Source organism: Mesoplodon bidens (genome assembly GCF_964165515.1).
Source record: "Mesoplodon bidens genome assembly, chromosome: 10".
Classification (NCBI taxonomy): domain Eukaryota; kingdom Metazoa; phylum Chordata; class Mammalia; order Artiodactyla; family Ziphiidae; genus Mesoplodon; species Mesoplodon bidens.
Window position 1 is genome coordinate 49,620,893 of NC_138172.1, and position 11,729 is coordinate 49,632,621.

General features: G+C 42.2%; 1 protein-coding gene across 5 annotated transcripts in view; it reads right to left on the reverse strand.

Annotated features, from left to right (window-relative positions):
• The window catches only part of STAC (SH3 and cysteine rich domain), a 103,630-nt gene extending 92,667 nt beyond the window's left edge, over positions 1–10,963 (reverse strand). The window contains exon 1 of one of the 5 annotated variants that reach the window (XM_081247720.1): positions 10,571–10,959. In XM_081247720.1, the coding sequence (XP_081103846.1) occupies positions 10,571–10,681 (111 nt within the window). In that variant the 5' untranslated portion in view covers positions 10,682–10,959. Of the gene's footprint in view, positions 1–10,570 lie in introns of all 5 variants that reach the window. The other 4 variants (XM_081247719.1, XM_081247718.1, XM_081247722.1 and 1 more) reach the window with 4 other exon arrangements.
• Positions 10,964–11,729: the final 766 nt, after the last annotated feature.

The following is an 11,729-nucleotide window of genomic DNA, read 5'->3' on the forward strand; positions in this document are numbered from 1 at the left end:
AAATTCCAGATGGATTAAAGTGATAAAAGTAAAAAGTATATAATAAGGAGCTAGAGAAACACACAGATTAATATTTATTTGCTCCCAGGGTGGGGAAGACCTTTCTAAATATAAAGGGAAAAAGAAGCCATAGCTAAATAAATTTGAGACATTTAACAACATAAAAAAATAATCTTCCATGTTGAAAATGTAATAAAATTGAAAAACAAATTTGAATCTGGGAAAACGTTAGCAACATATATGAAAGATTGTGGTTTTAATATTTATAAAGAATTTTTAAAAAATCAATAGGAAATAAATGCTCTATTAAAATAGATGAATATATAATTCACAAAAGAAAAAAGAAAAAAAATTTTAAAATAAAAACACTTTCTAGGGGCTTCCCTGGTGGCGCAGTCGTTGAGAGTCCGCCTGTCGATGCAGGGGACACGGGTTCGTGCCCCGGTCTGGGAAGATCCCACATGCCGCGGAGCAGCTGGGCCCCTGAGCCATGGCCGTTGAGCCTGCGCATCCAGAGCCTGTGCTCCGCAACGGGAGAGGCCACAACAGTGAGAGGCTCACATACGGAAAAAAACAAACAAACAAACAAACAAAAAAAACACTTTCTAGTGAATAAATGTAATAAAACAATAAAAAATTTCAATACATCTTTGCCCTTCAAATTTGCTGATAGGGCTTCCTTGGTGGCGCAGTGGTTGAGAGTCTGCCTACCGATGCAGGGGACACGGGTTCATGCCCCGCTCCGGGAAGATGCCACATGCCGCAGAGCGGCTAGGCCCTTGAGCCATGGCCGCTGAGCCTGCACGTCCGGAGCCTGTGCTTCACAACGGGAGAGGCCACAACAGTGAGAGGCCCACGTACCGCAAAAAAAAAGAAAAAAAAATTTGCTGATAAAAGGCTATAGATCTAAAAATAACAATAACTAACAAGAAAGAAAAAACAGGCAAAGGCCTTGAATGGACATTTCTCCAAAGAAGATATACAAATGACCAATAAGCACATGAAATGATGCTCAACAACTCTAATCAGCAGGGAAATGCAAGCAAAAGCCACAATAAGATAGCATCTCACTCCCATTAGGATTAAAAAAAAAAAACAGAAAATAACTAGTGTTGGTGAGGATGTAGAGAAATTGGAATCCTGTTCATTCCTGGTGGGAATCTAAAATGGTACAGCCATTGTGAAAAACAGTGTGGTGAATCCTCAAAAGATTAAAGATAGAATTACCATATAATCCAGCAACCTCACTTCTGGCTATATACCTAAAAGAAATGAAAGCAGGGACTTGAACAGATATTTGTACACCCAAGTTCACAGCAGCATTATTCACAATAGTCCATTGATGGATGTATCGATAAAGAAATGTGGTATACACATACAATGGAATATTGTTCAGCCTTAAAAAAAGAAGGAAAGTCTGACTTATACCACAACATGGATGGACCTGGAAGATTTATGTTAAGTGAGATAAGCCACTTACAAAGGGACAAACATTAAATGATTCATCATATATGAGGTACCTAGAGTTAGTCAAATTCATAGAATCAGAAAGTAGAATAGTAGTGTTGCCAGGAGCTGGAAAAAGTAGGAGATGGGGAATAACTGTTTAATGGGTACAGAACTTCAGTTTGGGAAGATGAAAAAGTTCTAAAGATGGTGACGGTTATACAACAATATGAATATATTTAATGCTACAGAAAACTACATTTAAAATGTAACCATTTAAAAATTAGTAAGAAGGTAAATTTTATGTTATGTGTATTTTAACTCAAAAAAAATCCTAGGGAGATTGAATTTTACTGCCTACATATAGTGGAGATCTGAAAAGAAAGAATGAACAAGAAACAAATTTCTCACCAATTCAGGTTGATGAGAAAGAAAATCTTAGTATAGACATAAGGTGGACAATAAACAAACAAATATTTCCTTGGGAATTCATAATCACAGATCTGCCTTCACATAGATTTGGGGCTTAAATTTATACAACACAACTTGGTCTGAGAATCCCCAAACTGAAAAAAAGTAACAAAGAATTAGGTTCTCAGGTAACGATGCCTTGGGGCACTTGGTGGAAGCAATCTCTGTACAGTGGACTCTATTACTGGAAGAACTAATAGTATGAGGATGTCCATTCTCTCCAAATGGCTTTGTAGATTTAATGCAACCCCAGTCAAAATCCTAGCAGGTGTTTTTGTGGAAACTGATTAGCTGATTCTAAAATGCATAATGGAAATGTCAAGGGCCCAAAATAACCAAAGCAGTTTTGAAAAAGCAAGGCAAAGCCAGAAGTCTTATTCTGCCAGATATCAAAACTTTTTAATAAAGCCATTATATTTATTTATTTATTTATTTATTTATTTATTTATTTATTTTTGAGGTACACGGGCCTCTCGCTGTTGTGGCCTCTCCCATTGCGGAGCACAGGCTCCGGATGCGCAGGCTCAACGGCCATGGCTCACGGGCCCAGCCGCTCCGCGGCATGTGGGATCCTCCCGGACCAGGGCACGAACCCGCGTCCCCTGCATCGGCAGGTGGACGCTCAACCACTGCGCCACCAGGGAAGCCCCTAGCCATTATATTTAATACAGTGCTGTGCTGGTACAAGGACAGACAAACAGACCAATGGGGCAGAGCATCACCCTCTACATAAATCAAAAATATAGCCGTCCGATTTATGGCAAAGGTGGCAGTGCAGTGCCATAATGAATCTTGACCCCTACCTCACACCCACAGCAATTTCAAATGGATTATAGACTTATGTGTGAAAGGCTAAGCAATAACATTTCTAAGAAATACTAGGAGATATTCTAGGAGAATACTTTCATGCCTTTGGGGTAGGCAAAGATTTCTTCATAAGGAGAACACAAAAAGCACTAAAAACCATAAGTGAGAAAACTAATAATTTGACTACATTCAATAAGAATTTCTGTTAAGAAAAGAAAAGCCACAGGATAGAAGAAGATATCTGCAACACATTTATCTTTAAAAGTACTTGGATCTAGAATATGTAAAGAATTCATATAAATTTTTTAAAATGACATAAAAGCTAATAGGAAAACAGCAAAAGATTTGAATAACTACTTCACAAGAAGACATTCAAATGCCCCAAAGCATAAAAACTGCTTAATTCGGGACTTTCCTGGCAGTCCAGTAGTTAAGACTCTGCCCTCCCAATGCAGGGGAGAAGGGTTTGATCCCTGGTCAGGGAACTAAGATCCCGCATGAGGCATGGCCAAAACAAAACAAAACAAAACAAAACAAACTGCTTAATTCATTAGTCACTGGGGACATACAAGTCAAAACCACGGCACAATACCACTAATCACCTATGAGAATGGCTGAACTGAGAAATATAGACAATACCAAATGTTGGTGCGATGAGGATCAGATGGAACTCTTATACATTGTTGGTGGGATTATGAATTGGTACAGATGCTTTGGAAAGTTGACAATATCTACTAACACTGAACTTATGTATACCCTACAGCCCAGCAATGTTGCTCCTAGGTATACACCCAACAGAGGTGCCACAAGGAATATGTATAAGGATGATCAAAGGCGTATAACTTCTAGCAGCCAAAACCAAGAAACAATCCAAATGTCCACCATCAATAGAGTGGTTAAATAGTGGTCCATTCACACAGTGGAATTCTATATAGCAATGAAAATGAAAACTATTGCTACATGCAATGGTATAAATGAATCTCACAACATAATGCTAAGTGAAAGAAGCCAAGCATAAAAGAGTACACACTGTATGATTCCATTTATATAAAGGAAGGTTAATTTATGTTGTTAGAAGTCAAAATATTATTTACCTTTGGGAAGGCAGTGACAGAAAAGGGTATGAGGGAGATTCTGGGGTGCTGATAACATTCTATTTCTTGATTTTTGTTTTGGTTACATACTGATTAATAATTTATTTTTTGAAAATTCATTGATCTGTAATCTTGTGTGCACTTTTTGGTATGATGTTATACTTCTAAGTTTACAAGAAAAAAAGCTATGATAGGGCTTCCCTGGTGGCGCAGTGGTTAAGAATCCGCCTGCCAATGCAGGGGATGTGGGTTCGAGCCCTGGTCCGGGAAGATCCCACATGCCGCAGAGCAACTTAGCCCGTGCGCCACAACTACTGAGCCTGCGCTCTAGAGACCGTGAGCCACAACTACTGAAGCCCGCATGCCTAGAGCCCATGCTCCGCAACAAGAGAAGCCACCACAATGAGAAGCCCGCACACTGCAATGAAGAGTAGCCCCCCACTTGCCGCAGCTAGAGAAAGCCCATGTGCAGCAACGAAGACCCAACACAGCCAATAAATAAAAATAAAATAAATAATAAAAATAAAAATTCTAAAAAAAAAAGCTATGATAGATCTTTCTAGAGAGCACGGTGTCAGTGAGAATAAAAGACCTTCGAAGTGTTTATATCCAGACCTAGCAATTTTACTTCCCATGAAACGAATCAGAAAAATATTCAAATGTTGATGTATCAGAAAGCCCATTTAAATATTGATATTTTTTTAAAGCTTGAAAGCTGAGAAAGAATCTAAATGTACCATCAGAAGAGACTGACGAAATAGATATGGTACAATGACATATACCATCTTTATTTAATATTTATCTAAGAATACAAGAAAACTGTTTATGTACAACATTAGGTAGAAGAAAAAACACAATGTGCATTTATGTATACATTATTTCAATTTTGTTTCAAGCGTGTGCGTGTGTGTGTGTGTGTTAAAGGAAACCTGAAAGAAATACAGCAAAAAAACCTAACAATCCTTATGTCTAGGTCATTGTGTGATAAATGAATTTTTACATATTCTGTGCTTTCCAGTTTTCTACATTTAGTGCTTATTACTTTTATAATCATGAAAATAATAAGGACATAGTCAACCTTATAAATCCAGCTGTATCTGAGCAACGCTTAGAGTCTTTGGCAATGTGGAGGAAACAGCAGGTTACTTTTGCCAGAACCATTTCTTTGGACTGAAGTATAAATGGGAAGTGAAGAAGAAGAGAAAGTAAATACAAATGATTCCAAGTATCTTGGCTGGAAGGGAAAATATCTTGCTTTCTTTGACATTCTGTAATTCTTTTAGTCTAGACCAGTGTTTCTCAAACTTGGCTGTACAATGAAATCACTAAGGAAGCTTTATAAAAATGCTGATTGATGGGACCTTCACTCACAGATTTCAATTTAATAGGTCTAGCCTATGGTCTGGACTCTCCAGGGGATTTGAATGCAAGGCCAAGGTTCCATTTTCTTTCTTCTCCCCTGAGTAGAAGTTAAATTCCTTATCAATAATAGCTTCATATATATGTAATGGGTGAGCTGGCCACAAAGTAGGCAGTCAATAAATAGTTGCTGATTGATGGACACTGAAACCTTTCCGGGAGATGCAGGGCACATCTTCATGGTTATGAATTGCTTCTCGATAGCTTAGAAGGTGGTCCAGATTCAGAGAGAACCATCCACGAATGAGGGGACACCTTGGTCCATGGCTCCAGTGGTGCCCTAGGTGGCTTACATCAACCTTTCAAAATCAAAGTCACAGGCTGGTGAGTCTATGGCTAATCTTCTTGGGGATGCAACATAGCTAAGATGAAATCTCACTGCAGTCAACAGTATAACTGAAAGTGCAAAGGGAGGAAAACTCAGTTATACTATTGGAACGTCATTTTTGATTATTGAAATTCTTCCAATGATGACATTTGTGATTGGTCAGTGACAGAATGATCTAATTTGAAGCAGGAAGAGAAAGTAAACAACGCTTTATGCTTACAAATGCTTTCAACACATTGGGTGTTTTACCTATTCTCAGGCTTTACAAAAAGCCATGCCATTTGGGGAATAGCATCCCCATTCTAGATTTTAGGAAGCCGAGGCTCAGAGAGGTTAGGCAGCTTGCCCATGGACACAAAGATGGCAACTGATAAGAAGAGATTTGACCTCTGGTTTATTTGACCTCAAAACCTACAATCCCTTCATATCATCAAAATGTGACTTTGTGTCATATAAGTGATGGCAAAGGGCATCCATACAAAACTTCATGTGACACCTTAGTAAGATTTCTATGTTGCCAATAGTAGGAGAAAAGACATTCATTGCAATAAGGGATGCTGAAACATGAAATTTTTCTTAGTATTCAATGGTCTCTGTCAAGCACTTAGAAAAAAAATTAGATTGTTGTCTTTCTGGGATAGTTAGTGGAAAGATACAGGGGTAAGGTTCATTACTGGCTTTCAACTTGACTAATTTTATGAAAAACAAAACCACATAAACTAGATTATGACTTGTGCTTACCGGAATTTACTCTGAGGAAATTGTGCTGGGGTATCCAAGGTCCAAGACGGGGACCTTCTTAGACTATTGGCAGTAACTACCTGTGTGATCTTAGGCAAGTCACTACCTCTCTCTGGGCCTTGATTTACTCAACAGAGAAAAAAAAGGGAGGGGATATTTAAATAAGCTTTGAAGGCTATAAACACTTTATTGAGCTGGTATAAACTATGGATCCTTTCCCCAGACAACGCACATATACATGTACACGAGCAATTTTGAAAGTTCTGGTTGTTCACAGATATTCCAAAGACAATTTGTGGACCTCCAAAGAATATACTGACCCTTGATTTAAAGCACCTGGAGTATGTGATAATGGGATTGTAGTCATGTTTACAAAAAGAGCCCTTATTCTTTTTTTTTTTTTTTTTTTTTTTTTTTTTTTTTTTTTTTTTTTTTCTTTTTGCGGTATGCGGGCCTCTCACTGTTGTGGCCTCTCCCGTTGCGGAGCACAGGCTCCGGATGCGCAGGCCCAGTGGCCATGGCTCACGGGCCCAGCCGCTCCGCGGCATATGGGATCCTCCCAGACCGGGGCACGAACCCGTATCCCCTGCATCGGCAGGCGGAGACGAGCCCTTATTCTTTAGAGATGCATCTGGAAATATTTATGAATGAAATGCTTTGATGCCTGGAACTTGCTTTAAAATGATCCAGTGTGCATGGGGAGGGGTGGGGGTAGTGCTGGGGGTAACAGATGAAGCAAGATCATCCATGAATTGATAATTGGTGAAGCCAGGTGATTAGGTACATGATGGTTCTTTATAGTATTTTCTCTGTGTTGAAATTTTCTATAATAAAATAAATTTACACAATAAAAATTATCCATAATTTTACAAATACCCCGAATAGATCATCTCCAGTGTTTCCAATTCTAATATTCTATGATTTAGCATTCCAAAGAATCTGCAGAAATGGACTTCCGGAAACATTTTACGTGCTCAGGGCATTGAATCATTATCATTCTTCTCTAATGGACCCTCTAGACCAAAGGGTTTGCTGTGGCCCGGTTTTCCAGATGGTTCTGTGATATTCCATTTAATCACTTCCGTAAATATACTTTTAGGGAAAGAGTAGCAAAATCAAATGCAAAGAAGCTGTATAAGAACTGGGCTTTAATCATTTCACATGATAATGTGGCTCAATTTATTTTCAAAGATTTCTTAAGATGAGAAGACCAAAATATGGTTGCAAATGGCTTTTAGTAGCATATAAAATACTTGGTTAGGATGTTAGGTGAAACAGTACAGGATGTAAAACAGTACACAGGCATGAGAGACAGCTGCAGGTGGTTGATAACTTGTCCTCCAGAGCCATACTGCCTGGGTCCCTGTCCTTGCTGTGTCACTCAACTAACTATACAATCGTGGGGGAGTCACCTAACCTTTCTGAGTTTCCGCTTCCCTATCCATAAAACAGAAATAATAGCAGAATCTCCCTCACAGGGTTATTATGAAGGGTCAAGTTGTGCCTGACAGACCAAGCACTCAGTAGATGCTCACCATTATTCTCTCAACTGTGTAAATATAAAAATAAATGAAAAGAGGCAAATACACAATCAAGATATCAGTAGTTGTTTCTGGACTGGATCAGTGGGGAATTTTTAAAACTTTTTTTCAGGACTTTTCAAATTTCCACAGAGTATTTGTTACTCTTATCATGAGAGAAAAAAGTTATTTTAAAAATGTGTAGTGAAACCTAACAATCAAAACAAATCAACATATATAACCAAACAGAAACGGACTCACAGATACAGAGAATAAACTAGTGATTGCCAGAGGGGAGGGAGGTGGGGGGAATGAGTGAATGAGGTGAAGGGGATTCAGAGGTACAAACTACTAGCTATAAAATAAGTAAGTCACAGGGATGCAATGTACAGCACAGGGAATGTAGTTAATAATATTATAATAACTTCGCATGATGACTAATATATAAAGACATTGAATCGCTAGGTTGTACACCTGAAACTAATACAGTACTATAAGTAAACTAGGCTTTAATACAATAAAAGAAAAAACTAATTTTAAAAGTCTTTCTTGAGAAAGTTTACTGTCCAGAGGGGCTGAACCATTCTGTCCCACACGGTATTTTGACAAACAAACCACTTCAGAGGAGAGTAAGATGGGATGACTACATGTCCACATTCTCCTACCAAACGCTCATCCTCAGGGTGGAGGATGCTTGTTAACACCAATAAGCTTTCAAGTGTGGCACTGCTGGTGTAGAATAAATAGAGCCTACCTCTACTCCTGTTTCATGCCATCCTAATGTTCCCTTACCATACCCCCTCCACATCAGCAGTTTAGCCTTTCTGAGAAGCATGGGTCCCTAGGAGAGTATCAAAAACACTATGCCCCCCTCAGTTTCACCTTCAGGCACAACATTTTGCATTCAATTTCTTGGGGTTCATGGGCCCCCCACAGTCCATCTCCACTGATTAAGAACACCTAAGCCATGACAGCAAATTTAGGAATGTATAAATACACTTTGAGAAAAATTGACGTGTGCAGATCCAAAACCATAAACCAGATAAGTTGGTGGATAATGACGGGTATTACATACGTAGGTTTTGCTTTGCCAAAGAATTTACATTAGGATATCTATAAATAGCAAGCCCATACAGTGTGTTTGAACTGTGCTTCTGTATAAGCAAATCCTAAGCGCTTTCCAGAACATACCTACTGCAGAGCAACAGGCCCAATTCAAAAAGTTGAATACTAGTTTCACTCTTGAGTTTAGCTGCATTCATTTACAGTATTCTAGATCACCTTTGAAGTGGCCACTACCCCATATCACTTAGGTGAATGATGGACAATGATGAGACAGCCAGAAACTTCTGGTCGGAGGGGTAATGGTCCATGTGTATGGGTTGTGAGATGGATTTGGAGTGAATCATTTATGGTGAGATGGATCCCATCTCCTTATCTCAGGAAGGAAAAGGGTAAACATGGATCGAGTCCTTACACTGTACTGGGGTGTACAGTCCTTACACTGTACTTACTATGCCTCACAATGATTCTGGAAGGTGGGGTCTTCCCCGCATTTCCAACTGCGTTTTAGAAAAGTTGACACATATATTTCAGGTCAGGTATTTATCAAAAAAATAAAATAAAGATAATGCAAAGCTCTTTGTCTTGGATTAGCATCTCTGATGGTTAACTTTTGAAGGCTGGGGTACCCACAGTGGGCAGCATCACTTAAACTGAGAGCCACTTAGCTGTGCTTTTGATCCTGCTGATTTGTCAATGGCTTCCAGGGATGTGTGTGAAGGGAGATAAGGATGGGACTCTTCTTTGCCCCATCTGACCTGCCCTCCAGACTGGCATCCCCCTTTCCTTCATTCCTACACAGGAACTGCCCCACATTCCAAAGACATCCAGGGAACACAAAGGGAGATCTGGATAAAGAGCCAGGAGTCCTGCCCTTAAAAGATCCATATAACTACAAACTCCATCTTATGGTTTTCACTCCCGGCTGAGATGCCATTTGGCATTGCACAGCTAGCAGCCGCATTTTACCTTATCCTCTTCCAAGATTTCCAAACATGTGCCTGGCACCCACGAGAGTTTCAGAGGAAGTGTACCAGCGACAGAAGTGCTGAGGGGTTGGTTTTGTGTATGTCAGTGTAACTCTCATGAAAGCAAGTGTCTAAGTCCGAGGATTAACTTCCACAAGAGGAACATCAACTTTCCCGAGAACGCCTCATTTCCCTAGTTTTTCTGAAATGAGCTGTATCTGAGGTTAAGGATAAGCCCTGTTAAGCAAAGGGTCTCAGACCTTTGGGATACAGGCAAACCTCTGCTGGTCCGCAAGTGCCCCAGCTTATCTGGAGGAGTATCCCTGGGCTGTTTGTCCCTCAGCTTTCAGAAGCCACCTAATAGTTACACGCGCTTTGGGCACATGCAGGTTCAAAGCACAGAACAACCACGCCACCACCACCCAAGAAAGCTATCTGAACCCGGAGTCAACTGAACTGCGGGTGCTCGCAGGGTGGAAGCCCTGCGCAAAGCCCCCGGGTTGTGTGGGCAAGAAAGCTGCGTCTCTAGGCATGTGTCCAGCATCGCTATCAGCGAGTCCTGCCGTACATTCAACTCTCAAGGGAAGTACAGTCCTTGAAAGGAACTGGGGACGCGTCTCAGACTCTGGCGCCAGCGCCAGTAGGGAGGAAACAAAGGTGGACAGAGGAGAGGAGAGTGAGTTTGTATCCTCTCGGGGCAAGCGTGCGCGGTACCTTGGATTCCTGGCTGCCGGTGGATGCAGGAGAGGGAGGTTGTTCGGCGTTCGCCGTCTCCTTGGGCAACCCATCCACGCCGTCCTCGCGGGCGCCGCTCGGGGGGATCATCTTGGCGGCGCGGGAAAGGTGTTGGGCTCCCAGAGGAAGAGCGAGGCTAGCCTCCCTGCGGCGCGCCCTCCACGCCGCGGGCCGGCTTGCTCAGCTCCGGAGGCCGGGGACTCCCATCCTCGCCGAGGCGCCGACGCGCCCTCCTCCGGCCTCGCCCCCGCCCCGGCCCTGCCCACCTCCCCGGCACCCCCACGCGCAGGGGGAAAGCGCGCCGCCCCACCGCGCCCGCGGCCACCTCGCGGGGGACCGCACAGTCGTGACTGGTCTCGGGCTGGCCCGTCCCCCGGAGAAGAGGGGCGGGAGGTGGCTTCGGGGCGGGGCTGCGCGGGCCCCCTCGGGGAGCAGCGGGGCAGAAGTGGGCAGCGCCCTCGGGAGGCCCTCCGGGGAGGCTGGGCGCGCGCAGCACGGTCGGGGAGATGTTTTAGGAAGTAGACGGAAAATTCAGACCAAACGCCCGAATGAATGATCCAGCCGGAGAGACCACCTGCAGCAACTCCCTCCTGCACCCTGAGAAACATCGACTCTCAGGGAGCCGGTGACTTAGCCAAGTTATTTATAGGGTTCAGTGACGGAGAAAGCAGAGCTGGAGTTCCCTGGCCTGAGGGCGCTCCTCTTTTCCTCGGTTCAGTTTTGGACTAAAGCAGGGGGATACTGCAAAATATGGATGTGTCCTAGTTTTGTTGTGCATTTATGTGCTAAGCCGTCACACTTTTCACCGTATTTAATCTTCAGAGCTACCTTATTAGGCTAGGTATTATCAGTCGCACTTACAGATGAGAAAACTGGGAGGCTCAGTAATTTGCTCCAAGTCGCTAAATTGTAAATGGTGGAGCTGGGATCTGAACCCATTTTGGCGTCAAAATCCATGCTTTTTGGACTGTGGAGCCTTAAATCTAGGCCTAATCTTCATAGCTGAGAAGCAAATGGGTGTTGCAGTATAGCAAGGATGTCAGGGCTGTTTACAGAGGGGCAAACCAGTACCTACACCTTAGTAGGTCTTTTGGAAACAGAGAGATGGCCCCATGGGATAAAGGGGCAGAAGAATCCA